We start from the raw sequence: 19,886 nt of genomic DNA on the forward strand, positions 1-19,886 counted from the left end.
TTCTTTAGGGTCTGGGGTATGTTTAAGGTCGGTGGTCCATGAGTCGGTGGTCACGATCTCCCCCTGCCGGAATTACCTTTTCCCCACGTCACTGCTGCGCGTGTTCACAGCTCAGAAAAACACGAGAACAAAGTTTATTACGCTTTCTGGGATGTTCCCTCCAAGGGCAGACAGTTCTTGATAGAGAGTCTCCCTTCTAATCACTTCTGGCAGCTTCAAGGATGGTCATCTTGTTATATTCCTTAGGTATGTGTAAACCGCTTACTAAACCCTTCATGAAATTCTTACACAAAAGTTTTAACCCCTTTATTGCTGGATAACACTTTGAGTCTCTCTTGGGACTGCCCAGCTGCATTTCGAATGGAATTGTTAATGTGGCCTGTGTCCAGTAAACTACTGTAGTGACTAGAGGAGAGAGGCAAAAAAACCTATCTCCATCTTTTAAATATTTTGAGACTCCAAGGTGGCTTTCTTCTCGCAGTGAGAGGCAGATACTCATTACTTGTCCCAAAGTAGTTCATTGACAGTCCTGGAGGTAAAGTCACATTTGTTCATTCTTACTCTTCATCTCATTTCAGTTCACTTGCTCCTCTTCTACTGAAGAAAAATGGCATATACGATGTCTTGCTGAAAGAGAGAGTTGAACCAAATAAGCATGCAGTCTTTGTTCCGTAATAAACGGACCTAAATTCTGGTAATGCAGCTTTTTTTCCCACCCAGAAGTCACAACTGAAAGAGTTCCCATCTGACATCAAGCATGCTAAACAATCCAGGTGCAGCTTGATTTTTGTTCTCTCTGGTTACTGCATTTGTCCCTGGGCAATTCCACAGCTTTGGAATGTGTAGTGTCAGGTCTAACAAGACTCTTGTGCCTTCATTGTTACTAGTCTCTGAAGGAGCTCAGAGTAGAGGATGGTTTTGGGGAAAACAGTCCCATCTGTGAAGATGCAGTTCAGTGAGTTTTTGGAAGGCACAGGTGTGGACAGAGTGCTGTTAGCTGGGAGGCTGTCCCACAGTGAAATTAGGTTTTACAAGACAGGCAATATAGCTGAGATATATTATCTTAGCCATTCAGAGGATGTACATGGGAGGAATTCCACCTGCTCTTTTCCGGGGTGAGAAGCTGGATGCGAGGGCTGTTTATTCTGGGAGAGACTGATGTCTAAATTCAGGCGAAACACACGCTGGTTCTTTGAGTATTTGACTACTGCTGCATGAAATACAGGGAGCTCATTCTTTCTCACCAGACAGCGTTTGTTTTAAATGCTAAACTGTTGTGATATTTCAGGAGTTCCCAATGAGTGTGCAGTGCTGGTCTCTTACTTTCTTACTCGTGATTCTTTTTCAGGAGGAGGAATGCAGTATGTATTGCTGTAGTTGTACTTTTTCCCAGGGTTTTGCCCCGTGTATCTTTAAGATGTAAGTGTTGGCACACAGCTGACCTGGGACAAGAGTTTTAAGGCTGCATTGATGTTCAGTAGTCTTAGAGCAACAGAAGCGAATTCTGCATAAAGTACAGTAGTTGGATTTCAACTCTTAATCTTCTCTCTGCAAGTTTTGCCAGTAAGCGTGCTAACCTGTAGTGGTTTGTCATGTGTTACCATAATTTCGTAAAGGAGGGCCAGTGAGCTGGGGGGGGTCTTTCTTCTTTTGAGTTGATATGCCTTAATTTCTATGTTAAAACCTATTTGTTAAACATTCTAAGTTTTTGTTTCACAACTTTCAGTATGAAACTTAGACTGATTCTTTGATCTGATACATCAGCAAGATTAAATACTTTTTGTAGGAGTTAGTAGATGGTGCTGCTGAGTAAGCTTTGGGAATGTAATGACTTGAAATGACTGAGAAAGTCTTGAGAGGTGGGTGGTGGGTTTTTTGTTTTTTTTTTTTTTCCCTCTTGCCACATATTCTATATAACCTTAGACAATCTGTTCTTCCTCTTGCTGAGCTTTCTCCTGCCTGTGGAAGTGAAATAATTGCCTAGATTTCTTGAGACTGGGTAGTGTTTTTTAAACAGCAGTGACGACAAAAAATGTACTTAGGTTTTGGGTAAAGCCTTTGTTGTAGGTTTTCTGTTTCTTAAAAATACATTGCCTGCTATATGAATCGTGTTATTTGTTGTTTATATGTTAAAATATCTTGTCTATAGGAGGGTTATTTTCCTCATTTTGATAAGTGTTTTTGGAGGACTTTCAGATTTGCTTCATGGTCTTGCTTCAGTCTCTTTGCTAAAGAAGTGACAGATTAACAGATTTTGAAAACTGTTATCGAGGTGGACGTTTTTAGATTAATGAGTCATATGCACAATACCCACATTTGTTCCAGTTCTGTTAATTAGAATACTAAGTGGAAAGTAAATCACCATAAGGTTCAAAAGACATTGACTTTCTTCAGAAGTCTTGCAGATGCTCTCTTCTATTGAAGTTGCTGAGCTTTAATGCTAAGCATCTTTTGTTGTGAGACTACTCCTCAAGCATACCCGTCTTTTATTGCCATCTGGTGGCAAAACCAATCTTCTAACAGAAAAGCAAAAGTAATAAAAAGTATTTAGATTGGTTATTTCAGCTAATACAAATGATCTTAGAGACTACCTCAGCAGGGAGGCGTTTGGAGGTCTTCAAGGACAAAACCTAGAAAGGTGCCACAGTGCCAATAGGAGGGGAGAGACTGGACACTTTGCAGGGAGGAAACGAAGACAGTGGATGCCATTTTCTGGATCCCACTCTCTGGCAGCTACTCATTCAGAAGATGAACAGGGATGCTATAGAGACCAGTAAAGATGTGGGAGGTGCGTACCCCAAAAGATAAAAACTGATATCACCATGAGGAAAAGGTGGCAGTGACTGGTGACCCCTTCCTGAGACAGTGAGAAACTCATCACCCGAATAGGACTGATAAGCTGAAAGAGGGATAGTGCTGCCAGTCTGAAACCTGGATTTCAGCTGTTTGTGTAAGGTTGCAGAGACTGAAAATCTTTCTTGTAACTGCAGATCTTCCTCACTGCTGTCTCTGTGTGTGTACAAGTAATGGTGCCTGGAGTAACCTGAGCTGATCAGCAGTAACTGCTGAGTCTGGCAGTGTGGATTTGAGGGCTCAGCCAGTTCTCACATCAGCGCCCTCAAACAGGGTATGGACTTCAGCTCATGTTGGGACAGATGGATCATACCCATGAAAACTTGATTTTCCAAATGGTTTTGCCTGGAAGGTTTTGTTTCCTTGATGCCAGGTTGATGCTCAATGACATCAGGAAAGATGTAATCTTGTTGAAAGACTGAAAAATGGCTCTATATTTGACCATCTTCAAAAATATAATAAAGAAAAATGACAGAAAAATCAAAGTTCACTTTTAGGAAAAATAAATCTGTAATTAGTTATTTACTGACAATCTGAAAGGTACCTGATATTAATAGCAGCCAATACAAATTTGTCAAAGGAAAAAACTCTGTCATATCAGTCTAATTTATTTTTTTATTAGAGGGTAGCAGACTTGTAAGTAACAGTGTGGTAGGTGTCTCTTATCTTGGGTTTAGTAGGGGTTTTAAAATTATCTCATGTATTTCTAAGGGCTGTTCCATGTCTCATGACATGACGTACGTAACTTGACTCTTTTTAGCTTAGAGACAGATTTATGAGAGATCTGAAGTGTGTATGTAATTTAAATAATTTGAAAGCAACAATGACTATTTATTGTTAAAACAATGTAACATTGTGCTAGATTAAATCAGAAAAGCATAGGGAGAAAAAAACTCACAGGAAAAATTAGGGGCGTTTTAACAAATGTTATCCCATAGCACGTGTTTGTATGATTTGTCTAATTTAATCAAAATTGAAGAGAGAAATTATCACTTATCATGACACTTGTGGTTGGTTGTGCTGAAGAGAGCTATGTTGTGGTAGCTTTTTCATTCAGTGTTACCCAAGGTGCTTTGAATGAGTCTGGGGAAAAAAAGTATTCTACATGTAAAGACTGTTTTAATTTTGTATCTAATTGTCCTTTCTCTTAAAGTATCTTCAGTTTTATACAGAAAATACGTGTCTGAAAACTAGACATTAGACAGGATCTGGCTTCGTGTCTGTTCCCACAAAAATGTAAATAAAATGTTTTCCTAGTCGTCTCCTGCGTATGAGAGCTGAGAACTGAAGATTGTGTTGAAGCATGTGCTTATCCAGCCTGGCGAAAGGCGTCGTTGCCAAGGGCAGGCTAAGGGCTGAAAGGAGCCAAACAAAGCGCTGCTTGTTCCTTTGAATTTTCATTCCGTAGGCTGTGCGTGGCACCACAGATTATGAACCGTTGTAAGGTCTATTCCTTCAGAGCTAAAGGGACCACAGATGTCACTGGGAGGAGTGAGCTAGTGATAAATATGAACAAGGCTAAAAAGTAGTAAACGTTTTCATTGGAATTACCTTGAAGCCATTTCCGATGGGGACTCTTTCTGTTACTGAGTGTTAAGTGGAGCAGAGAGAAAAGCTTTCTTGGCTGTCAGCTGAATCAGTCAACTGATTACAACTGCACCAAGTATTAATTATTGAATTTTGAAATATTTTTCTGAGTAAATCTGATGAACCACTGAAAAAAAGCCCCAGAGCTAAGAAGAATACATGTTCTTTTATGCCAGGAGCAATGCATGAAGAATTGGGACAAAATAAGAACAACTTTTCAGCTCTTTTTCAGTAGGTAGCTAATTTTCAACTTTGAGATGACAAATTTTACAAATGTGAAGTCGCAAATGTGCTAGAGCAACTGAGATATTTTATTTTGTGCACTATATTATCTTTCACTTTGAAATATTTGAATATTCCTTTGGTTTTTTAGTAAACAGTTGACAACGAACCATACAAAACGCCCATTTGTTGTCATTTTGCTGCTAGAGCTCAAAAAGAATATAAGATATTCTGGAATTCTTAAGTCGTTGAAAGTAAGACGGAAGTTTTTGTTAGGTGCTCCCTTATTTATGGGATCAGAGATGTGTTATTTTTTGTCTCAACAAGGGTGGATTTCCCTGTCCTTCATGGTCTGAATCAGGAGAGATTATGGTATGGTAGCACATAAAGATAGGTGTGGGGGGTGTGTGTGTGTGTGTTTTTTTTAACAGCTCCATCAATAATAGTAATAAATGGCTTTGGGGAAACAGACTTCAGTACTGATACATAAGGCCCTCTATTGATCCGTATTCGCAGATGAGGTCTCCTGAGCTGCTGTTCTTTCTTTGAGTACCAAGCAAGCTCTTTGTCCTGATGTTTGAAGGCTTTTACCGAGAAACGTTTTCTAAGGAAGAAACACCTATAAGCAACTTCAAGATCAGACCTTGACTGTGAGATGAAATTAACATACACAACCTTGTCCAGCCTTTCTCCAGTCCTGCTGCTTAGATCTTGTGGGGACAGGATGTGAGCTTATATCTGTGATTACCATTTATGTCATTATTTCTGATTACAGCCTTGCTATGTGAGATAAGCTTTCATGCTCTGTTTTGCCCTGCTTGAAGGAAGAAACTCCAGTTTTAAAATCCTGAGATGTGCTTTTGGTTACACGCTCCTAGGGCAGGAAATTTAGAAGGATACAATAATCAGTATCAGTACTTGGTTTCAAGAGTTAAAACACAGACCTGGTGTCAAGTTTGAGTCTTAACAAATTAGACTGTATCTGTCTCTGATTCCTGGTTGATGCCCTTTTAAGGTAAGAGGGTGAGTTGCAGGATACTGAAGACTTAGGAATTCATTGTGTTCTCCCACTTCAGCAAAATCACAGCTGTATCTATAAAAGCTTTTACAAACTTCTTAAGCAGGGTTTGGATTTAGACTACAAGAAGTCTTTAGGAGATACGAAGTTGTGTTTAAAAACATTACAGTGTTTTCAAGTGATCTTATTTTCATGATGAACTTGTAAAAACATACGGAACACCTTTGTTAAAATCATGTGTAACATGGACTGTTAGATTTTGAAAACAAATGCTGATAATCTTTCATGATACAGAACTTGAATTACTTCAATTTATTGATGTATTGCTGGCAAGTGTAATCAGATGAAAACTCAGAATCTGATTCACAATCTGTTCTGTATTCTATTAATGTAAATGATATCTATTTGAATCTTTCAGGTTGTTCCAGAAAATGACATGCTAAAGATAAAAGCAGTAAATTGTATCCAGTCAGCTTGACTTTGTAACTAACCCTTTCTTGTTTTAGGCTGGTTTTCATCTGTGCAATCATATCTATAGCATGTGCTCATATATAATGCTTTCTTGGCATCCCTGATGACATCCTTTTGTGCATACACATCTGAAGAATACTAGGGGCTTGAAAGTGGGTGTCCAAATCTATAACCCTGTGAAATAGAAAGTTGCTATTGATATTTTTCACAGAGTATGCTGAATTTCTGCACTGCAAAGGGAGGAAATTTACTGATTTTGATGAAGTTCGTCAGGAAATTGAAGTAGAAACAGACAGAATAACGGGAGTGAACAAAGGCATTTCTTCAATTCCTATTAATTTAAGAATATATTCTCCACATGGTAGGTAAAATAATTCTACTTTATATTTCTGTCATGTAATATATTTTTTAGCCCTATCTGTCTAGCTGTCTCCTTTTGTATGTGTTCTCATTAATTCATCAAAAGTCTTCTGGGATGAAAAAACTTCTGAGATTGAGTTGAACCTAAAGTAGATACACATCTGGAAGAATCTTCAACTTCTCCTGTGTTACGAAACCACTCTACGGTGGAGAGCTGTTGCCACTAGAGCTGTGCAGAATGCAGACTCTCTGTTCCATTTAATATGCTCGTGATTTAAAAATATTCTCACTCTGCATCAGGATGAAACCAATCTCTCCCCCAGTACATATACTATTAGTTAGTAGCTCACTAGTAAAGACAAATAATAGGAGATGAGACACTTAGTGGCAAAACTTTTTTGCCACCCTCCAGATGGATTCCCTGATCTGTAATCTAGAAAGTCATGATATCTCCCTGCCCTATTGGATGTTTACTGTTTGCTGTCACTAAAAATATATTTAGACAATAATGGTGTTTGAAGCCGATTTCTGTTGTAGACCCCCAGTATAGATCAAAGTTAGTTCCTCTGGTTGCCATCTGCCCAATTTAATGAAGGCAATCTAGAGGAAATGTTTTGCATTGAATCTGTTTTGGATACAGTAGAAAAGTGGTATGTTTGGCTGAAGCTTTTTATTTTTCTAACCACCTCATCTGATGTCTTCATTGCAAATCAAAGGACAGAAAGATTAAAATAACAGGAGAAGTAATTAAAGAGATGCTGAACCTCCCTTTGATACACCATGAGCAGTCTTGCCTCTAAACATATGCTCCTGAGCCCTTCTGTGCCATACAGATGTGCCATAGCCAACTGGAGAGGAGCTGAACTAAATGGCTGACCTCAAAGCTTGTTGTTTGAACATGCTGACTCCAGGGGAAAGTGAAAATTTCCTATCTAATGCTCTTACTTTGTTTTATTGGGATCAGTCTTTTAGTTCAGCAACTGTTGTCTGCGTTAGCCAGGCCCCAAATATACTTCTGGTGTTTCCTCTCTAGGAATCGCGTTTTTTCTCATTCATCTAAAGGATACCCTGTTACCCCAGTAGTGGCTGAACAAGCTAGGGTGCTTCTAGTTGGCATTGTGGCCTGTACTGGGGAAATCATGCCAGAGAAAGACTGGTTTTCTTAATGGATAAACTTTTTCATGTTTCTTTCTTTTCTTAGCAAGTTACAGAGTAAAAAAAAAAAACAAAGAAACCAGCCCCAAAACAACAACATTCCCCAAAACCCCTGAACAACAATTTTGCTATATAAGTTTGGCTAGCTATTGATTTTTTTTTTTTTTGGAATTTCTTAAAAAAAAAAAAAAAAAAAAAGCCTGTTTTGGTTTGATTGAAAGATGTGATGGGAATGGTCTGTTGTCTGTGCTACTGTTGGTGGAAAAAGCTCAGAAAGCCATGTTCATTTGTCTAAAAGCCTTCAAGGATATTCAGTGTAAGTATCATTCTCCTATGCCAGTTGTAATGTTTAAAATATTGAATAGTACTAATAAATCCAGAGATGAAAGACCAACAGGGAAACAAGTGTACTTCTCAGATTGTCAGGCACTTTATTTGAACCATTGACAATATTTATATACCTACAAAAGTAATTATGTAGGGGTTTATGTGACTAAAATTTGTCTGCAGCTGTGCATGTGTAGACCTCTTTAGACATGTCTGGCATGCTAACCAGTTTTATGATCCTGTGTTTTCCGTATAGTATTAAGCTTGACACTTATTGATTTGCCGGGAATTACGAAAGTGCCAGTAGGGGATCAGCCTCCAGATATTGAGCAACAGATCAGAGACATGATAATGCAGTTCATTTCTCGAGAAAACTGTCTGATACTGGCTGTGACTCCAGCTAACACCGATCTGGCCAACTCGGATGCACTGAAGTTAGCGAAGGAAGTGGACCCTCAAGGTAAACATGATTGAACGTAACCACTTTTTGTTCTCCAGTGTAATAACATAATTGGAAGTAACGGACCAAGTCTGGTGTGAAATATAGTTTATACTGTATATAACATAGATGTGTATATATGCATTCTCATATAGGCTTCAACATCACAATAACTGTAGGCTCAGTATCATTCAGGTAGTGATACTGTAAATGTATTTTTTAAATTTTGTCACTATCTGTTATAAGCAAGTGGGGCAATGCCTATCTAGAAACTTTTGTAGTACCTAGCCAAATGGACTGTGGTTCTGATGGGATTTCTGGATACTTGCATCATAAATTTTATACAGTCATATCATAGGAATGCTGAGCCTTGTTAAAGAGATTTGAGGAACGCATTTCAGCACTGGCAGATGATCCCTTCTTTTCTAGACATACCATAACTTGCAGTTGTAGCTGGTATTGTGTGATACAAGCTTTGAGAACATCACATGTCTGTTATGTAATTTTAAAGTGTAATTGTTCTTCCTGAATATAAATGATTCTTCACTATCTATTTCCTCCTGCTTCCACCCTGGTCAGGTCTTAGGACCATCGGTGTGATCACAAAATTGGATCTGATGGATGAAGGAACAGATGCAAGAGAAATTCTAGAAAACAAACTACTCCCTCTTCGTAGAGGTGAGGATGTTAAGTTGCCTATATTCTTTGCATTCCAGAAGTGGTTTGGATAAGGGTGGTGTTTGGGAGTCCTGGAGGTTGATCAATGGTTATGCTGGACTTGATGAATTCCTAGCTTTTATCGTTATCTATTCAGCAAACAAAAGGTGGCTGTGCTAAAAATACCCTGCAAGTAAAATAATTTTTTTTTTTTGGACCTGGAAAATACACTGCATATTCCAGAGGATGCAAGAAATGTCAGCACAAGTTGTTATCCAATTTTGTCTTCTGCGCCAGGTTGCTGTCGCTTGTAACAAGAGAATCTTTTCTTTGTTGCATATGATGGAAGCAAGCACCAGAGCTTTGGTGATCTCACTGTAGACCAGGTTTTGACCCCTTCCAGAAATTCTCCATGTGATTTTTCTGGCAGCTACTGCCTAGTTGCTCATACTGTTAACAATATCAAGAATTTTGATTCTAGTTAGAATTTATTGATGAGACCACCATCTCCTCCCATGGGGCATGTTGGTCCTGGAAACGAGAAGAAATTCTTCCTGTGTTTTGCCGATGTCATATCATTTATCTATATAGGCCTGTATGTGTGTTTTGATTTTGTTTTGGAGTTGTTTGTTTATTTTTAAAGTGGTTTCTTTGAGGTACACCAAAGTTTCAGATATTTCTGTATTTGAATCAGTGATTTAAAAGGAAATATATCTGTTAAACGTAAGCAGGATAAACAATTTAGACAGTGTTAATGTCATTACAGTACTTGTAAACAGTATCCGAAATGCCTAATTTGGAAAGTTTTTGTTTGAACTGAGGCAGTCTAGTGCTATTTAATATGAATTCATTAGTTCAGGCTGTAGCTGCGTTGACTTACCCATTGGTTTTGTGTTGGTTTAGGTTATATTGGTGTTGTAAACAGAAGCCAGAAAGACATTGATGGGAAGAAGGACATAAAGGCAGCTCTTCTAGCAGAAAGGAAATTCTTTCTTTCCCACCCAGCATATAGGCACATGGCAGATCGGATGGGAACACCATATCTCCAAAAAGTTCTAAACCAGGTAAAACTCTAAGCCTTTGTGGTGAAAGGACCAATATAAAATCTTTATTAAAGTGAATGTTGGTCAGTGAATGTCACTGATTCTTTCCTGCTTTTAACCTTTTTAATTTTCACAAGTTGATAAACAAAGCTGTGTATTACATGTAGCATACGAAAGCTTACTGTGAGATGTAGTTTCTGACTTTTACTGACAATTCTGGACTCCCCTGTACTCTTGAATACTGAATATGAACATAAAAAAATCAAATTTATCTCCCTTCCTGGAAGTATAACATCCTATTCATCAATTATCTAATTTCTTCTAGTTTAACAGGATTTTTAGAATTCAAATTTGGTAATTTGAGGGAAAAAAAAAAAGATGACATTTTTAGAAATCATGTATCCTGAGGGTTCACTGTGTGTCTGTACTTTGACCTCAAAATCTACACTTTATAGTAGTTTTAAATAGAAACTGCGTGCTGTATACTAATGATATAAATGAAAAACACAGTAATTGGAACACGTTGTTTACACTACTTTTGTTTTTGGCCAAACCTTTGATTTATTTCTAAAAGTCCATGCCAAACCGTGTCAGATCACAGCTTCCTTCAGGGGGAAATAGAGGTCTACTTCCCAGTTACCCGGAGGAGAAACCCATAGCTTACCGTCCTAATGAAGACACTGTCTTCAGCAGACTTGGGGGAGTACACGATTCTCTTCCCCATTTTGTGTCTTTGGGTATCACTCTTTTCATGGCGCCATCCCTTAACTTGAATGGCGTGTGACCCTAATGGTGATGCATCTCAGCAAGTATGAAGAGAACAAGATCAAGTCATGTGTGCCTCTCTAAAGTTACTGGTGATGCTATGTTTTTTTTCTTTATTATTTTTTATTTTTTTAACTTAATCAGCTGACCAGCTGGAATAGACAAAGACCATGTAAGCCTGGCTTTGTCCATTTTGGGCAGAAGCTGGGAACAGCAGAAAAGTTATTGATTAAGGTAGGAAACGAAGTGGCTGGCCTGCTTAATTTCTTGCTACAGTGACTTTGCAGCTGTAACCTGACAGCCACGTTATGGCATACTCTGGATTCGCTCAAAAAGAATGCTAATGCCACTTATTTGTGCCTTAGAACCAAAGTCTTCAGCAAGATGCAAGAACTCACTTGTATCTTGCAATTTCATCTATTTAGGATATTTTGCTTCTTTTTGTGTCTTGAAAGTTTAATCCACATGTTTTAGTTTCGAGACTAAAGCATGAGCTGCCTTTGGACTGTCTTATCTGTCCTGACTTGCATTACTTTATGTACTATTAACTTTTTTGTGAGCTATTATGTAAATTTACCTATTTCAGTATGAACTGTTGATCTTCTGTTGCTATTACTGTGTGTAGAATATTATATATGGGAAGATCTGTTTAAGTTTCGTCCCCAAGATATTAGGGACCTGTTAGTGTTTGTGGTTTCAGGTAATATTTCCATTTCTCTGCATCCACGAGGTGGTGCTCCAGGGAAACACCAACTTTTGATTTTGTGCCTGTCAGTCTGCTGAATAACTTTCATTTTGAGTTTACACATAGTTTGGTATATGACATTCTTAATCTATAGCTTGTCTGATTGGGGTTGGGAAGAGGGTTTGCAGCATAGTGCAAGAAGTCCACTTTGGTTTTTATCAAGGAATCGGTACAATACATGAGAAATTTATGGCACAGGTAAGATGTTGATAGTGCTGTCCAAACACATTACAGCATATATATGCAGAAATGAGTGAGGTAAGTTAAACACAGATCTGGTAACACAGATCTAGTAAGCCTTTTTCTACTCTCCTACAATTTGTTTTCCAGTACTTTTAGGTATATGTTCAGAAATGTAAACTGATAGTCCTGAGTGGCAGAACCTGTTTCAGCGAAAAATTTAAAAAGGTTTATAGAAAATTATTTATTTAAATTTAAAAGGTTTATAGAATTAAAAATTAATTTAAAAAATTAATTAAAATTATTTATAAAATCTAAAAAGTTTACAGAAAAATTTAAAAAATTTGTAGAATCTAGGATTCTATAAACCTTTTTCAGTGAAAAATCAAGTGTTTAAAAAATGTGAAGTTCTATAATTGTTAATACGAGGGCAATATCTCTTCCCTTTAGTGTACTTTGTAGGAGGCAGCAGAAATCATGTGGAGATGATTTTTCACAATGACGGGAGAGTGCCAAGTGGGTACTCTGTACGTCTACACTTCTCTCCATCTCTGTTCTCAGTGGGCTGCGGGAATCTCTGCGCAGAATCTTTGTCCCACATTGCCTGGTGGCTGTAAAGTAAAGGAGTCATCATGCTGAAGAACTATATAGGGAACTGGGAAACACCCTTAGGAAAACCAGCAAAATGGGAGTGGTGGCATCAGTGCTGAGTGATGCGAGGTCTTTTCAAATTACATACGTAGTGTGTATAACTTTTTCGTGTGTAACTAAACAAGTATGTAGTAACAGGGTTCAGTGAGTGAGAGAATAAAGGAATTTTTCAAGCCTCCTCATAATGCGTATGCAAAAGCGATATTGTATTGTTCTTCAGCAGTCTCCATTGCTTCAAAGATCAAAAGGTAGCACAGGTCAAGGCTGCTATGCTTGGCAGTCCGAAGGAAATGGTTGTGCTCTTTCTTTCATCTTTATTAAGAGTATAAAAGGTCTTTTATTTGCTTTGTAGCAACTCACCAATCATATTCGGGACACGCTGCCAGCCTTCAGAAGCAAACTCCAGAGCCAGCTGCTTTCTATAGAACATGAAGTAGAGGTATACAAAAACTTCAGACCGGAAGATCCAACCAGAAAAACGAAAGCCCTGTTGCAGTGAGTGTCTTTTGTCTGCTTTTCCACTTTGTTTACGTTCATTTTGCCTTCCCCCCCCCCCCCCCCCCGCCTTCTAATTGATTTAAATCGAAAGATTAGGATATGGTTAAGGATTCTATATGCAAACTCCAAAGAATTCTGTGCTTGATGTTCCAGAACATTTAATTTACAATTTCAGCAAAATTTTCCCTAAATTAATTGTAATAATCCTTGAAAAGAGAGAAAGGAGAACAGGAAAAGGTACAAAGATGGGCAACATATATGATCAAAGGTAGAAAACTGCTTCTGATTGTGCAGACGCATTCTTCAGCCTGCCAAAAAGATGACCTCAAGCAGGGGAAGAAGACTGTGTTAGAAGTTGTAAGGTGAGGAGTCCAAAAGGAGAATAGGGAATGCTTCTTTTTCCGGTATAGAAATTTGACTATCCAAAAGAATTTGAAGATGGCAAGATCAAAATTAATCATAGATGGTAGTTCTTCACGTGATGTGCATCTAAGCCACAGAGCTGTTTGCTGCAGGAGCTGATACTAAAAATCCATGTGCTTTCAGAAAGCAGTTAGGCAAAATCTTGGAATGGGGCAGACATTTAAGGTTAATAAGTACAAGAACAAATTCCTGCTGTGTGGAATCCACAAACAGCAATGTATTGAGGCCAAGAGAGTGTTCTGGAGAAATATTACTGTATGCTTGCTCTGTTTTCCTGGACACTTAGTGTTGGTGACTGTCATGAGATGGCTTTTCTTCGGCTGTCGTGCAGCCATTCTTGTGTTCAAGTACTTGTGTACTGGGGTCAGTGCAAACCCCTTTTTTGCTGTTTGCCTCTCTGAGCATGTATCTGACAACTAGCAGCAAAATAGGTGATGTCATGTGCTACCTGTGCTTGTGTTAAAACTGACCTGGCAGATGTGGACCCTTTTGGGCTCAAGAAGTCATGGACTGAATACTGTTGTTGTTTGTCAGAGGAATTGCAACCATTTTTGGAGTTACGTTATTATCCTGGGTTCTGAACTAGAAAGCGTTTTCGCTGCTGAAGTCACTGATGAGTTTGGGTCCGCAAAATAAGTCTGTCTGATGAGACTTTGATAGCACTGTTGTAAAGTGATGGAACAGAGGTGACTGTTATCTGACTTTGAATCGAGTAGAAGTGGAATCAGAGCGCCCTTTCCTTATTGTGGTTTTGCAACTAAGGAAAAAGGGAGATGCTGACATTTCAGATTGAAGCCCACTTGGCACCTGCTGCTTTGCTTCATGTAGCTTCCTTACTCGGTCTGTTTCCAGGGACACTTGGTACTCAGTATTACGTACCTTTTCACCTGAAAGGTCTGACATTTTCTCTCTCCCTCTCTTTAATTTTTTTTTTTTTTTTTAAATTGTAGCCCTCTGCAGTCACTTCTATGTTCATATGCAATTAAAATTTACCTCTTAGAAGAGGAGGCATCTAAATTAGAGGAAGAAAAAGAAACATGTAACATGTACTTAGCTTTTCTCTCTTATATGACTGTTGTCACATTCCTACTCTGACTGATTTCAAAGGTTATCAGCCGCCTTGGTTCTCTGGGATAGATGGTAATAGTGCTGGATTGTGAAAATGCCTAAGTTTTGGGCAGGATTTATTTTCTAATTAGAAGTCTGGAATTCAGAAGGGGAAATGGTCACCTGAACTAGAGAGGCTTTCTTGAATCAGCTGAAAGCCCTGATTTACTCCTTGTTTTTGTAACAACTATGTCCAAAAAAAGTAGGCATAAGTCTGTCCCTCATGACTTGACTTCAGACGTTTTGGTTGCAAACAGAGGGACATTGCCTTTGACTCTTCTGTGACAGTACAACTTTTTCACTTTATATTTGGTGACTTAGCTGCTAGAAACCCATATAGGAAGTGTTGTGAATTGTTAAGTGTTGCTGGTATCTCATGTTTGTTTTACTCTTGTAACATGTTGGAATTAAATTATTTTTTCTTTACATTTCAGCCCAAGTCATCCAACTTGATACTTCTCTGCATAGTTTTTTCTAATTTCTTTGTTACAAGTCGCTGCTATAGGAGAAATTAACTTATTTTTTCAGTAAAATTCTCCTTACTTTCCCTTTTTCTTCTGGAATGTGGAAAGTAAAACAACTAGAACCCTTTCCTCTGATTCTTGAGAACAAGTTCCATAACGTATATAAGAAAAAAATAAATCTGCCTCACCTCATGAGATGATCTTAAGTTTCTGCAGTCCTCTTCAAAAATTGAGTCTGGGGCCTTACATTTAGACTTTTTCTATAATTCTGTTAGGCTGACCATATAGGTATCTGAGGTTTATGTACAGTTGATATGCAACGTTATTTTTAGGTAGAATCTGTCATTTCACATCTTATGACCAAATGCCTGTACTTACTTAAAAAAAATAAAATAAAATAGAGCTGTCCATGAATGTTCCATAACTGGAGGGATCCTCATGTGTGTTCTTCTAAATGCTCCTGCTGGAGAAGTCTAAGCACAACTGAGTAAGCTGGAGCTTGTGGTACCAACAGCTGCCACATTGACTTGTTACCACTGCTTCTTGGGCCAGCTTTTTGGCATGGGAAAGTAAGTTTCTTAGCAATCTCTTCCAAGTTTTCCAGAACTGGATCAGCTTGGTGGCTTGATTCACATCATGTTATTGGAGTGTATCTTTTTGAAAGATACTCAAAAGATCAAAGGGTTGTTGTGGAAAAGTAAGCTCTCCACAAACAGTACCTTTTGCCATAAGATCGAAGATTTTTGCTTGTGGGAGTCTGCCCTGTTGAGCTCTGTGGTTTCTGTAACAGCATCTAAATATGGATGTGCTTTTCTATTCAAATACAGTAAGTATTATAACTTAAACATCAGGACTTTTTATTTGCCTATCCTACTAAAAAGGCCACTATCACTTTTTCTTCTCCTAAAAAAAGAAAATATTTTACAATTTATGTAACAAATAATGGTAGCATTTACAACTCTGTGATCACTGATAAAACACAAATGTAGCCTGGTACTCTGCTGTATTTGCAGCTGACTTTAATATACAGTTTAATAAACGGTATTTTTTTTTTTTAAAAATACAACATTTGTGAAGATAGAAAACAATATCCTGAGCTGTGTCCCGCAAGAGAGAAGGGGTGTTGGGATGTGTATGTAGGTATGGATTTTATGGATTGGAAGCTTGACCGAATGAATTATTCTTATAGATACTTTTATCAATTTCTAAACATGTTTTAATAGGCAGTAGTAGTCACCATAGTACTGAAGTAAGAGTTGGTAGATGACATGCTTAAATGATTGTGTTTGTTGTTTTTTTTTCTCTCCCTCCCCGCCCCTTTGAAATTTAGGATGGTGCAACAGTTTTCAGTGGACTTTGAAAAAAGAATTGAAGGATCAGGAGATCAAGTTGATACACTAGAACTTTCAGGAGGTGCCAAAATCAATCGTATTTTCCATGAACGCTTCCCTTTTGAACTAGTGAAGGTATTTATCCATCTTGCTGGTGTGCTTTGTGTTTTGTTTATGTATTCTTACGTTCATGCTGATAGTAGTAAAGCCAAGATATGGTCTGATTAGAAGAACATGCTCTTAACTGGAAGAAGTTACATCAAGTTGCAGCTGAGACATTTGGCTTAGTTTCTAGTTTGGGATACTGAGACATGCTAAGAATTCTGAAATATAGGGATTACAATATAGTTATAGTCGCAGTTCTTACTATTTGCCATGCTTTTTTATTGTTTTATCACAAATGGCATCTTCCTTCTGTTTGATAGTGCAGGCAAACAACTACAGTTGGTAAATTTAAGTTGTGTTCAAGTAGCTAGTTCCTATTAAAATCAGAATTGTGGAAAATAGCTATTTTCTGTATTTTCTGTATTTTCTACTTCCTGCGTTCAGTGTATTAAACCAAAGTCAGCTTTCAGTCCTACACTTTCATAATGGGAGGTGGAGCAGAAGCAAATTTGGTGTTTTGAGATAACATTTCTCTTCTTGATATATCTCTTCTTGCTTACCCATCCTTTGAGTAACAGAATAAACGGAGGTCCAGTGGGGTGTGAACTGGTGAAACCTGGTTTCCTATGAATTTGTGTTACATATTCTTTGATTTTTTCTTTCACAGCAATGACTTCAGCTTCCCCCCATCCTCATTCTTTCACACTTTTCCTAAGCTTCCTTTCCACCTGTTTTATGTTCGACTGCCTTGACATCCCCTAAGTTTCAGTTGGGTGAGAACCGGACAGGGTTGTGGCTGGTTCCAGGGTTTAAATGTGGTAGGTCAACTTGCAGTCCAACAGAACAGATGACAGTTGGTCTTAGGTAATGACCCTTCTGTTTGTGACACACTTACTTCTGTTCCAGCTGGCTGGCTTTCAAGAAACTTAAAGAAAAGCTTTATAACTTCATAACTAAGACTGCTTCTCTCTTAAATTTGGTTGAAAAACAGTAGAATAGTACGAGAGGATAAACAGACCATAATCATAGAAGTTGCACCACTTTAGGAAGTCAGGCTTAAAAAAAAAAAAAGTTGCATCTTCCAAATCCTGTTTCTGGCTAACTCTTATCAACTCTGCAAAATCGCGTATCTGGAATGGAAGGACAGAAAGTAACAATCCTTACCGCTGCCTGTAGCCTTAGTGTTAAAATGTTCTACGATACTTATGCTTTCTTTAGCGTAATTAGAAATGAATATTTTGCCAGTTGAACTTGCCTGTTTTCCAGTTATATTAGGAGACGTAATATTTGCTGCTTTATTAGAAACTTACCCTAGTGTGATCTCATATGCTTTTGTTCCTGTAGATGGAATTCAATGAGAAGGAACTGCGGAGAGAAATAAGTTATGCCATCAAGAACATACATGGTATCAGGCAAGTGCTCCCATGTTTTCAAACCCAGTCACATTGTAGAGGGTGTGATCTCTCTAACTGGTGGACACTCTGGCTGTTGACTGCTGGACTACGTTACTAACACGCTGCTCCCAGCGACTGACTTTTTTTCTTCCACTCCTTTACACGTCTGTTTTTCAGGTAGCTATTTTGGGCCAAACAGTTGGTTTGCCCAAAGAGGTTTAGTTGACCTGGAAATCCTGGAAAATTATTTTACAGAGAAAATCAATTACTTTTTTTTTTCTGGTAGTGTCTGCATTCTGTTAAGCCTGTATTCCTGAAAAGTCGTAAGTTTTAGAGGGAAAACTTGTCTTGATACGGAAAAAACCTTTCAGCTTGTGTTGTGGCAGACTCCTTGTACTATCTTACTCCCCTTTAATCTCAACTGTTTCTTGAAATGACTGATTTACAAGTGAGTTGGCTGAGGTGTCACTTTGTGGATATGTCTGCAGTATATTATTAGGTTTGGGAAGAGGAGGTATTTGGTTTTTTGGTTTGGAGTGGCCTAATTATCTCACTTTGGAATGATCAGTCTATTTTGGAGGGACGCTTTATCAGATGCATACCCATTTTTTGTTCTTTTGACAGTAGAATAAGTCCCAAAAAACTTGGGTTCTTATTTTGTGGTTGGGTTTTTCTTGCTGTTGTTGTTTTTGGGTTTTGGTGGGTTTTTTTTCTTTCCTCTCCCTCCTCCTACCCACTTGTAAGTATGTAATATCTTTTGAGAGCATTGCTTACAAGCATTGTTGTTCTTAGTGTTTTGGAAAATGTTCTTTGCATTGCTTGTATAGTAAATTCTCAAATAGTTAACTCTAGTAGCCATGGTGCACTATTTGAACTTTTCTGGCCTTATCGATGGAGAGGTCTTGATGAGTAATTTATGGTAGTGAACTGATAGTTTTGGGCATGTTTTTATAGTTCGGGGTTTTTTTATATAACTTTTCTGCCAAGCTAGACCCTTGCAAGCAGTGTTTGAAGAGAAGTGAGGTGTATTTGTTTACACCTGGTTCTGTGAGGTATCTGTTATATAGATTCATCTACCCTGCAGTGACCAACTGTGAAATTCTCCATACAGGACTCTGAGTAACAGAACCACGTTTTCTTTTGTGCGTGAAGAGAAAAGTGCAGCTATTAGGATTCTTACAGGTTTACTATGCAAGTGATTGTGTATGGAGTGCTGCAGCTGCCATTCATCCCTTCGCTAAGGTTTGGTGTACTGCTGAAGAGGCTTGGCTGTGTTATATTAGTATCCTTTAGAGTTCTCACAGTCATCTTCAAGTAGTAGGGCATGTTTCTGTAGTCTTACTCGCAATGACAATGTTTTTTAGAGAAATGAGCAAATTTAGTTCTGTGGAAGTCTGCGTAGGGATTGTTATTACTCAACTGTAAGACTCTGGAAATGAAGACATGAGCAAAAAAAAAATATCTTCCTTACATGATGATTTTTATATTACTCTCTTACATATTCTTTTATGTCCACAGAACAGGTTTGTTTACTCCAGATATGGCGTTTGAAGCCATTGTTAAAAAACAAATAGTCAAGCTGAAAGGACCTTGCTTAAAAAGTGTGGATCTGGTGATGCAAGAGTTAATCAACACCGTCAAGAAGTGCACTAAAAAGGTAACATGCAAGTAGCTCTGGTAATGCAAGTACAGCATAATGGTATAGTAGATAATATAAAGCCTGTTTTGCAATTTACAGTATTGTAAGAGATTTCTGATCTAGTCGCTTGATGTACAGAGTAAGACTCTAAAGTAATTACAGCTTCTGCAAAACTCTCAAAACAATGTAATGCTGGAAATGTTCAGTTTTTGATTCCTGCATTTCGAATATATATATACACACCCCTTATGATTTGAGTTTTTTTGAGTCAAGAGTTGCCCCCAGTTTCCTCTTTAAAATCATGGGTTCCTTGATACTGAAAATGGAACGTAGGCAGCGATTCTATGGATGTGTAAATCAGCAAAAAAATTGTACTTTCAAGTTTTCTAATGCTAATAAGAGGAAGAAATGGTGAAACTTTCCTAGAGCAAAGGCCCCAAATGTGTTCAGAG

At 38.1% G+C, this 19,886-nt stretch overlaps 1 protein-coding gene across 1 annotated transcript in view; it reads left to right on the top strand.

The window, feature by feature from the left end:
* The window catches only part of DNM3 (dynamin 3), a 175,350-nt gene that overhangs the window by 20,276 nt on the left and 135,188 nt on the right, over positions 1-19,886 (top strand). The window contains 8 exon segments of the mRNA XM_086617704.1: positions 6,363-6,512; positions 8,250-8,453; positions 9,012-9,110; positions 9,993-10,153; positions 12,826-12,968; positions 16,296-16,431; positions 17,746-17,813; positions 19,314-19,452. Coding sequence (XP_086473830.1) covers positions 6,363-6,512; positions 8,250-8,453; positions 9,012-9,110; positions 9,993-10,153; positions 12,826-12,968; positions 16,296-16,431; positions 17,746-17,813; positions 19,314-19,452 — 1,100 coding nt within the window.

The sequence above is a fragment of the Tauraco erythrolophus genome, chromosome 10 (assembly GCF_009769465.1).
Source record: "Tauraco erythrolophus isolate bTauEry1 chromosome 10, bTauEry1.pri, whole genome shotgun sequence".
In the NCBI taxonomy this organism is placed as follows: Eukaryota; Metazoa; Chordata; class Aves; order Musophagiformes; family Musophagidae; genus Tauraco; species Tauraco erythrolophus.